Consider the following 11,361-nt stretch of genomic DNA (forward strand, 5'->3'; position numbering starts at 1 on the left):
TGGATAAGCTATATCTGGCTAAGTTACTTAGCTGGCTAGGCCTTCAATATCTAGGGATGTGAATCGTGTGATCGATCGTCTTAACGATCGATTTTAGCTCGGGGGGGGGGGGGGTGGAATCTGATCGTCTTAGTTTTTTTGGTTAAAAAATCGTTTTATCGGGGGAAGGCGGGAAAACCGGCACACCAAAACAACCCTAAAACCCACCCAGACCCTTTAAAACAAATCCCCCACCCTCCCGAACCCCCCCAAAATGTTTTAAATTACCTGGGGTCCAGTGGGGGGGTCCTGGCGCGATCTCCCGCTCTCGGGCCACGGCTGCGTTAATAGAAATGGCGCCGGTGGCCCTTTGCCCTTACCATGTGACAGGGCAAAGGTAGCGCCGGCGCCATTTTGGTTCCTGGCACCCGACGTCACGCGTGCAGGAGATCGCTCCCGGACCCCCGCTGGACCCCCAGGGACTTTTGGCCAGCTTGGGGGGGCCTCCTGACCCCCACAAGACTTGCCAAAAGTCTAGCGGGGGTCCGGGAGCGACCTCCTGCACGCGGGCCGTATTGCTAATATTCAAAATGGCGCCGGTGCTACCTTTGCCCTCACTATGTCATACGGGCCGACGTCGCCCGTGATATTTGAACACTGAAGATTTCGAGACTGTACTGGAAATGTTTTGACTGGGAAGGGCAAAGTGCCACCGGCGCCATTTCTATTAACGCAGCCGTGGCTAGAGAGCGGGAGATCGTGCCGGGACCCCCCCACTGGACCCCAGGTAATTTAAAACATTTTGGGGGGGTTCGGGAGGGTGAGGGATTTGTTTTAAAGGGTCTGGGTGGGTTTTAGGGTTGTTTTGGTGTGCCGGTTTCCCCGCCCTCCCCCGATTTACGATTTTTTGACGATAAATCGGGGAAATTGCTATTGTATCGCGGCTCTAACGATTTTTGACGATTTAAAATATATCTGACGATTGTTTTAAATCGTCAAAAAACAATTCACATCCCTATCAATATCTACTTAATGGTTAGTCCAGTGAGATGATCCTAAAAAACTCTTAGAAGGAAGCTGGGACTGCCACATAATTCAACTTTTCTACCTTTTGAGAGGAAATCAAAATTTTCCAGCTGGCATCCAGAATGTGATATTTGAACACTGAAGATTTAGAGAGTGTACTGGAAATGTTTTGACTGATGGGAAGTCAGTTATGCTGTAGCTGTTGGATGCTCAAGTTTTGGATAGGTATTTTTTTACTGCCTTATAAGACAGGTGCTTGTGACAGACCCTATGGTTATGTCACCATTAAGACCTGGGGAGAGCCTATAATTCAGCTAGAGAGAGTGCAGGTTAGTTGTGAGGAGGAGGTTACCATTCAAATACAGCCCCTCCCTTTGAAGGGTCTGGAATGGCCATCCCCCTGAGAGTCTATGTAGCAGCTCTCTCTACAGAGAGCTCAGGAGGGTAGTCCCTTTAGATTTGCTGAGTTAGAAAGTTGAGAGGAGTGTTTTGTGGGGTTTTTTTTTCAGGCCCAGTATGAGGAGCCAGGCAAACCCTGCCTAGTGGTCCTGACCAGGATTGGGAAGGGTTTCTTTTTCCAGTCCACTCACTAGCTGATTGGGAATTTTCCCTCTGAATCTATTTTTTGGGTTTTAAGATTTTAAGTTGTAGGAACCTCATGAGAGCCTGTACAGCATCTGGGCACGAGGAACCCTGTGTCTGGAGCTGTGCAGATTAGGGAAGACCTGCCCTCCAAAACCCTCCATGAGGAAAGATGTCAGTGACTTGTTTAAAGGAGGAACTCAGGTTTAAATTCAATTGGGGATAAAAGATTTTGAGTTCAAGATCCAGGAGGAAGTTTTGGCTGCCCTTCCTTCCTATTCTGAAGCAAAGAGAGCTGCTTGGTTCAAGGGGATTCCTCCCATCAGAAACCAGAAATAGACTGTGTAAGAACCAAGGAGGTCTTGAAGATATGCTAACCAAAAATAAAAGTAATAAGATTGCTGGTATTTTCACTACCCTTGGGGGGGGGGGGGGGGAGAGAGATTTCCTTTACTCTGTGCTATAGACTCTACCCTTTTTATCAGATTGGAAGAGGTTTTTTGACCATTCTAAAGAGACTCTGCCATCCTGGGAGCTCCACTTAACCAAGCTCTGAAGAGTGGATGTTTCGCTGGCCCTGATGTGAGTCCTTCACATATAGAGGGAAATAAAATGTACATAAAAGAAAACAAGAGAATTGTGTGGTGTTGCAGTTTGTTATTGTGCCATTCATTGCCATTGTTTGAACAGTAAAGACTTTAATTTTGCACTGAATCAGTGACTCCAGAGTAATTCTTTGCATTCACTGCATCCACTATAAGGACAAGTCTCTTCTCCCAAGGGAACACCCAGAAAAGGAAATGGGTAGAAAGGACACCCCTGTGACATTGGATCCTGGAAGTAAATCTCCCCCCCCCCCCCAAAAAAAAAAAAAACAACAAACAAACCCCAAACAAACCCTATAAAGGATCCAGCCCTGGAAGTAAGAGATTTGGAAAGAGCTAGCTGGTGTGTGGTTCCAGACCCGAAGAGAGAGACTTTTATGGCCCCACCTGTGCAGGATAGGTACACCGCGGTGGGGTTACAGAAGGAAGCTGGGACTGCCACATAATAATTCAACTTTTCTACCTTTTGAGAGGAAATCTAAACTTTCCAGCTGGTGTCCAGAATGTGATATTTGAGCACTGCGAAGTATTAGAGGCTGTACTGGAAATGTTTTGACTGGGAAGTCAGTTAAGCTTCCAGCAGCTATAGGATAAATTTTGGATAGGTAATTTTTTACTGCCTTACAAGCCAGGGGCAGCAATGGCTATATAAAATTTACACCCCCTTGAGCTTTTTTTTTTTTTTACACATTGTAAGTGCATCAGACTTTCATGCATTCAAATGGGTATGTTTTCCATTCATCAGCACACCATAAGCCACATCTTTTGGGGCAAAAAAAAAAAGGTTCATCTAACAATTGCTTGCATATTTGAAACTAGCACTTAATCATCAAAAGACTGAAATAGTGCTCCTAAGCAATAGACTAGAAGATGATAATTCTGCTTGGGATCTAGGGGTGATTCTGGCTAGTGAGTTAAATATGAAGAAAGCCATAAGCAACATGATTAGAGATGACTTTAATAAACTAAACATTTTTAAAAAATTGAAACTATATTTTAGTGACTTTAGGACTGTATTGCAGAACTTGAACTCTTCTAAATTGGACTATTGTAATGCTCTTCTTTTAGATCATCCTAAGAATACCCTGAGACTGATTCAGCTATTACAGAATGCAGCTACTAGAGTCCTTACGGGTGTAAAAAAAAAAAAATTATACCCACCTTGATAGAATTGCATTGGTTACCGATAAAATATAGAATAGAGTACACAGTCCTTTATCTAATACACAAATCACTAAATAATGAGAAAATAGAATGATTAAATGCATCATTGCAGATTCATACCTCACAGCATAATCTACGATCAGCGAACAAAGTTGTGGGTTTTTTTGGGTTTTTTTTTAACCTGTTCCTTCAGTAGGTCAGCCCATTTGAACAAAGTCAGGGAAAGAACTGTATCTTTAGCTGGGCCTAAATTATGGAGTTCCTTTCCAATTGAGTGAACACTATAGTCAAATTATCAAACCATTAAAAAAGTTTTAAAAACCTGCTTATTTAGAGGAGCGTTTGGAGAGGAAGCAAGCAATGTAAAGGTGTTGTATTTATCAGAGCTGTTTTCGAATGAGAAGGTAAGGCTTTTGTCCTTACGTTCTTTATGAACCTTTATGGTATGTTATTTGTTTTATTAAATTTAGTACTTATTTTATTTTTAGGTTAAGATTTATTTTAATTGTAATGCTTATATGGTTTTGTATTTTTTATGTTTGATTTTATTTATATTGATGCTGTAAGCCGTTAACATCTAATCCCGGACTCCGGCACCCCCTTACCAACTCCTCCTCTGTCGGGGCTCTCGAGGCCCAATCGGGGCCAGAGCCCGCTCGATTCCAGCACGAGCCGCACAGAGGAGGCAGCCGAATTAAAAATTGAAAATAAAAAGGAGAAACTGAAAAAAATAAAAGCGGAAGGAATCCCCGCCGACAGCAATTACTGAACACACCCGGTGAGTCAGCCGCGCCCCTGGAGAAGCACTAGGCCTAGCAGAGCGAGCCAACAAGAACTTTAAATCGAGGCGACTCCCGCCGGCAGCCCTCTTCTAATCCCGGACTCCGGCACCCCCTTACCTCCTCCTCCTCTGTCGGGGCTCTCGAGGCCCAATCGGGGCCAGAGCCCGCTTGATTCCAGCATGAGCCGCACAGAGGAGGCTGTGGTAAATTTTGAATGGAAGTATTGAGGCTTCTACCCTTAGCAGAATTTAAAACCAGGGAATCCTGCCTGGATAAAATATCCCACTTCCACTTCTATTTCTCTACCCTTTCTGCCTTGAGACAAAAAGTTTACTTTCAGAGGTGTGTTCGAATCTACCACAGAAATTTTTTATTAACCTTTAATTCTTGCAGCACATCATGCATAAATAAACCAGTCAGTTTATTGTAAAAATATTTTCTTTATTTCACAGATACAGAAAGGCATGAATAAATATCTCTAAATGACTAAGAATCACTTTTATGTTCAAATCTTAACTTTACCAGAGTATATCCTACAATCAATGCAAGAACCATTAAAAAAGTAATTGAAATTATTAATATCAGATAAATGTCTATTAATGTCATTTTTTTAGAAATTAATACATTTCTAATACATCTGCCAATGTAGAAACAATAGCAATTTAAAGGTTCTCATATACTTGAATAAAAATTATATTTACCAATTTATCTGAAGCACCCCGCTCTGTGTCTCTCTCAATCACGTGCGAAGAAAGTCTAAGTAGCACCTCTCCCTCTCCCTCAAACTGCCACTGTTTTATACACTTAAGACCCTTTGATCCAGTGTCGCTGTTACACTTCCATCAACACATCTATATTTTAGCCTTTGAAGAAGACCTTGACTATGGTTCAATCAATTTTTCATATCAGAACAGTAAAATATAGGATTTATTCTTATTCTGTTTATAGCTTCGCCCATTTTTGATTTTTAATTGGATTTCTTTTGTAGTTCTAAGAGAAAATCTTTTTCACTCCCTTCTGTCACGCTTAATTGGCTGGCCATCTGTTTTTAGGGTGGTCAATCATGACACCTGCGTTAGGATGCTCAATGTCATAAAATGCAGGTGCTTTCTTACTTGAGATAAGAGAAAGTGGTAAACAACTGTACTCTCAAAGTCTGAAAGTGGGACAAAGGTGAAATCTTGAGGTTTTAAGTAGGGGAAAGGTGAAAGCTATGTGCTGAAGCTTTTTCAGCACAGCCATGACCGATGTCATGGCTTTTAAAAGTAAAGGCTTATGGGTATTAAATGCTAACATGTTTTTTTTTATGGCTAATTGATTACTGACTTCACTAAATATAAGTAATTATCAATAAAGCACAAAATATTAAGATATTTTCTGACACCCCCCCATGGAGTCAGTAAAACAAATACTAGACATAGCTAGATACATATAAATCAGTAAGGCACTAATAAGCCTGGGGGAAAATAATCACACAATAAACTACATATAATGAGTTGTGTCAGTGCTCAACATTGCATAGATACAAGTGAAAATCAAATGTAATAATACAAGTGTAATAAAAATTGGTTACATTACCAAATTGAATATAAAGAGATATGAGTTGACAAATCTGAGTTAGTTTCTAATAATAACCAGATATAAAGAGTTTCTCAATAATTCCTTATGGGAAATAGAGAACATTCATACCCAGGGAATGTAAATTTTAAATTTGAAGCTGCTCATCCAGTCAAGTAAGATGAGGGTTCATAATTAAAATAATCTCTATGGGTCAGAAATCTGTGATGTGACATCACTGATACCATCATGTGTAGGGATCTGTGGGCATTAAATGCCTATTATACTTACCAATTGACGAGCTACGATCCTGAAATGGCAAGGTGCATTTTGAATAAGACACATACCAGTCCAGTCAATAATAGACAGTTATTCACAGTTCTCAGTAGATCAGCCGGATCAGACGTTTCAGATATCTGTGAAGTCAGTCTGACTAATTATAGATATTGGAATCTGTTTGCTCGCCTTCCACTGCTGGTCTAGTCGGAGCAGAATCTTGAGTAGGATTTGGTTGCTGATGTTGGAGAATGACTGATTGATCATCCTCAGAGGAGAGAGCTGCATTCAGCCAAAGCATAAAGTCTTGTCCTTCGTCTGTTAGAGAATTAGCCGGAGCAAGGTGTATTGGATCTAATTCTTCATCCGTCACAAAAGACGGTGGACTAGGTACTGGAAACCAATTCGAGCTTAACCCCGGGCTGGAGGCTCTTGAATTTCCATCTGAAGCAACAGGATTGGCATTTGATAGGCCATGTCCATATCCTAATTGATATTCTGCCAAAGAGTAGATATTGAAGTAGCAGGGCACAAGTTCCCAGGGAGCACACTGACAAATGTGAGCACTCAAGGTTCTTCGTAGTGCTTCACGAACAGATGCCAGTCTTCTTGGCCAAGTCCAGCAATAGGAATATTGTGGGAACTTAAATAAAATATCACAGTTTTTATGCAGATAATAAGGTGCACATGTATCAGGATTGTTTTCTGAATACATCCAGCTTCCATAATCAGCATACTCATTTATGAGATCAGGTCCCAGGCAGACAATCATCGCATTCTTCCTAGGATTAGCTGGAATATGTATCTTTGAGTTTACACCTGCCATTTCTGGTTCGCTGCTCTTCGTTCTAATTTCTCTTAAGACAGAAGAAAAGAACACCAATTATTACTATGATTCCCAGGATTAATGGGAATAAATTGATCCCTAAGTCATGAAGGAGTCCACCTGCCCCTTCCATTATGGTTTTAACTACACCAACAGCTGTTTTAGCTATTCCACCCACTAATCCAGAAAAAGCACGACCCAGGGCATTTGAAAATACCTCTGGCTTCAGTAGCTCGTCTAGGATCAGCTCCCATTCACTAGCTGTTAGTTCTATCATTCTCAGATGCTGTAAAAACTCATCCTCTGACATTAACCAAAGTGAAGACAAATTTCTTAATAATACATTTACATTTAAAACATGAGTCAATAACATTTTTAACTCAGTGAATTGTACTGGTTTAAATTCCATGTACTTTATTGTTTCAGTTAACCGGGCACTAAGTGTAGGAAAAAATTCCCACGGTCCACACTTAATGACAGATAGTGCAGTAACTAAATACAATATTCCCGGTTGAAACCCACACTGTGCTTTGTTTGACCGAAGGATATAAGATCCATTGGGTAATTTCAAAAAAACTTCTACTAGAGGACCGGGATTCGGTTCTAGAGGACAATCAGCTTCTCCCTCTAGTGTGAGGCAAGTATTAGAGACCTGCACCAGGGAATTACACACAGTTACAGGAACTTTGTGACAACCTTGTGCTATGATCCAGTGATAACCAGCATTATTAATACACAAGTGGGTTGGTTCAAAGATTTTAATTGTTTTAATCCAGGTGTTGCTTCCATTTGAGCTTTCCAAGAACTGACCAAAGTTCTGGATTTCCCAGCAACGTTTATAGACCTGAGTAGTGATTGGGAGAAAGATACGTCTGACCCCTTGTACTAGGGTTGAACCTAAGGTTGCCCATGGTTCTTTTCCCATTTCATGTTTGCTGACCTGCAAAATAACTTGTGAAGCCTCAACATGGGCATACTGAATTTGCTCAGCTGTGAGGTTTATTTCCTCTAATATTTTTCCCAATTGAAGGTCTCCCCATTTGGGTTTTGGGGAAGTAAGACCATCAATAAAGTGAGTAAGCTGTTCTATTCTTGCTAGAACCTGTATTTTCTCATCAGTTGTGGATATGGCATCAATCCCTAACTGTAAGGTTTGAGCTAAGTAATCCCTTAATTGAAAAATACCTGCTCTTAGCTGATATTCATTGGATTGAATACCTTTTATAGCAGTTTTAATTCTATCATTAAGATTAAGGAATGTATTTTGAACCTCCTGTTTCAAAGCATTCCTGCGCTTTCTGTTGGCTGTTCTCATCACCCAAGCGGGCAAGGGAAATGAGTCATTCAGCCATTTTGTCTGTACAATTAAATCTAACACAGAAGTAACCTGAGTGTCATTTAACCCCTCAGCTAAACCCCTGATACAGGCAGCGGTCAAAGACCGGCCTAGCACAGGTGCATTTTGAAAAAAATTAGCCTCCTGAGTAAAGAAGGGTCCCCATACCCTATTAGAAAACCTTTTATTACAAAGATTAACCTGATATTGCCAACTAGGGCAACAAAAGCAATTTGTCTGGGTGGACGAGGAACGGGTACAAAAGAATGGATTATTCCCACACGCATTATTCCACAAAGATAAATTATAAAAAGAAATTCCACGCCAATGTGTAAAAGAGACAGGCAATTCATCACAAAAGACATGATAATGTGTACTATTTAAAAACAGAATTTCATAAGGTAGTCTACAAACATAAGACAGAGAGTCCTTAATCATTGGAAGGGGGAATCCTGTATCCTCTCCCCCCCATGTGGAATAATTAGCGTAAGAAAGTGTTACCTCAGGAAAGATGTCCATCCAGGAGAAAATGAGACCTTTAATCAAACCTGAAAATTCATAATTAGAGCCAGACAAGGAGTCCCCCAGAGGCACCTTCGAAAGGGGATTGATGCAGGCACAAGATCCATTATGAAAACAAGGACGAAGGGCAAACAGCCGCTGGAACTGTTCAGAAGCACCAATATGTGGTTGAGAGCAGTGCTGCAGCTTCCAGGATGGAGTTTCAAGGATCCCAGTAAGATTGACACTCACTGCTCTGAAACCCAGGAACAAGTTTTGATATCTAATCGAACAGAACTCTGCACGGAAGCCATCAAGAGGAGATTCCGAAGTGATGGAAGAAAGCTGCAGGGAGGAACGCTCCAGCTGCAGAAACAGAGCAACAAGTCTGGACTCTAGACCCGCAGGCAGGGACTCCGGAGAGATGCCTTGCCAAACCTGGTGAGTGTAAAACCTGAAAGGAACATCAATATGCAATAAAACAGGATCTTGCACCAGCCAGCCATGGTATGGAACAAGAATAACACCAGAAGGCAAAGGCACTGCCAGAAGAGACAAAGGCTCAGAAGGTGAGCGCTTACTGACATGTGAGTGTGAATAACGGAGCTCCTGTGAAGCTGCGGGAGAAAAGGTGGAATGCAGCTGGGTATTAGATAAGAGATAAAATAGTGAGATAGGAGATGCAATAATTAAAAGCACCCAGCAAGCAATAACATACTTACAATAAGGTCTGTAAAAAAGAAACACAGCATGCAAAAAGGTACTGATTGGGGAACAAACCATACAGCATGCAAGCAGAAGCTTCTGCTGGAAGCGGGTTAAACATGGAGGACGCTCAGATGCGGGACAAGCTACACTGAGAACGACCTGATCTTCCTGCTCCGGGGTAGGCACAGCCATGTCACCGCTGAGAATGACATCAATTGCTGGAGCATTGGGAGCGCTGGGCAGCGGCAGATCCTCCTGACCCATTGGCATCAGCGGAAACTGCGGATGCAGCAGAGGCTGGGGGTTGAACCGAGGCTCTGGTACCGGAAAACCCCATTGTCTCGGATACCAACTTGACATCTCTAATGGACACAACTTTCCTATTCTTTGGATCCTCAGAGTCAGAAAGCAACAGTCCCGAGTCACCTAGAAGTTCTGTAACAATAAAGGGATTAGACCAGTATGGTTCTAAAGAGCCACGAACATGCGTTTTGCTCAAAACTACGGAACCAATCTGAAAAGGATTTGGACTCCGAGAGGCCTTGTCAGAAGTAACCATAGCATCTGAGGAGGCCATATTTTCAAGCATAGAGAACCCAAAGAGAGACATAGCGGGAGCTTCATGATTGGCAGTTATGGTACTATTAATCCGGATTTGGATCTCCGGAAGATGAAGGTACCAATTACTGGGGGTAGATTGCAAAGCAAAAATTTGCAGACTACGCTTAACCTCACCATTAATCCTTTCAACCATTCCATTAGATTCTGGACGATGTGGGTAGGAGAATCGATGAGTAACGCTATGATCAGCACAAAAGGTCTCAACCTCAGCATTTTTAAAGGCTGGACCGCCGTCGGTGCAAAGAAACTGAAAAGGCAAAATACCAAATACAATAGCCAGACGGTTAACAGTTACAATAGCAGTAATGCGTTTCTGTGCAAATAGAAACACAAAGCCAGTAAAGGAATCAAGCACAACCAAAATATGTCTGTAACCACGGGAAGAAGTAAGGGGACCAACATGATCCATATAGACCACCTGCCCTGGTCTAATACCCCGTGGAAGTGTCCCTTCAACATAAGGGTGTCCAGTCCGTTTGGGATTTGTGCGCTGACAATCCAAACAGTCACTGACCATTTTCTTTGCCTGACTTCTAGTCAAAACCCCATCTGAATGCTGGCACAAAGTAGCCGCATTCAAATGTAAGGAGCCATGCCTAGCAAGACGTGCCCTTACAGTTATCTCTTGCTGAGAGGCAGCCAATTTAGCTGCTTCATCTGCTAAAGAATTGTAACGAGAGTACCAGCCCACGGTCTGGTGAGCAGGCACATGCAAGACAAGCACCTGCACAGTAAGTTTCTGTGAAATAGAAAAAATTAATCTCCAGTGAGCTCTGTGTGCAATAGGCTTGCCTGTAACATCTAAAAAGTCACTGTTTTCCCACACTTTCATATGTGAATTAAACCCAGACACCACATATGTAGAATCAGAACAAACCATAACGGATCTTTCAGGATCCAAATTGGGCGTTTGCTCAATATGTGTCAAAGCCTTTTGAAAGGCAATCAGCTCCGCCTGCTGTGAACTCATATCACCTAATCGCCATGTATGTGTGGCAAAGACTTTCCACTGACCCCTTTTATTAGGAGTTAAAATAACATTAGCCGCACCAGCAAAAAATGCAGTAAGATAGTCACCCGAGGGTGTGGCAGAACCATCAGTAAAAATTACCAATTGAACCTTCCGATAAATAGGAGGAAGGAGCCTATCCGTCTCAGTAGTTAAGCAAAGATCCTCACAAGTTAAAATAATGTCAGAATCAGCCAAACCATTCTGATAATGGAATTGCACATCGTCTCTATATTGATCAGCACGCCATTGCACCCAGCGTGTGGAGAGAGCCCTACTCTCTGGGAGGGAATGGCGAGTGACAGCCTGTAACTGAGGAATCCCAGTATAACAATGAATAATCTTACCCTGAGCAAGAGCAGAGACTTTAGACAGGCAATATCTGACAG

General features: G+C 42.1%; 1 protein-coding gene across 1 annotated transcript; it reads right to left on the bottom strand.

Moving 5' to 3' along the window:
- Positions 1 to 5,435: 5,435 nt before the first annotated feature.
- Positions 5,436 to 10,365, bottom strand: LOC115092166. The gene is made up of 2 exons (XM_029602786.1): positions 8,635 to 10,365; positions 5,436 to 6,828 (listed from the first exon to the last, which is right to left on the bottom strand). Exons 1-2 carry the CDS (start codon positions 9,700 to 9,702, stop codon positions 6,820 to 6,822), a joined length of 1,077 nt encoding a protein of 358 aa, XP_029458646.1. The 5' UTR covers positions 9,703 to 10,365; the 3' UTR covers positions 5,436 to 6,819.
- Between the last annotated feature and the right edge of the window lie 996 nt (positions 10,366 to 11,361).

The sequence above is a fragment of the Rhinatrema bivittatum genome, chromosome 5, assembly GCF_901001135.1.
Source record: "Rhinatrema bivittatum chromosome 5, aRhiBiv1.1, whole genome shotgun sequence".
In the NCBI taxonomy this organism is placed as follows: domain Eukaryota; kingdom Metazoa; phylum Chordata; class Amphibia; order Gymnophiona; family Rhinatrematidae; genus Rhinatrema; species Rhinatrema bivittatum.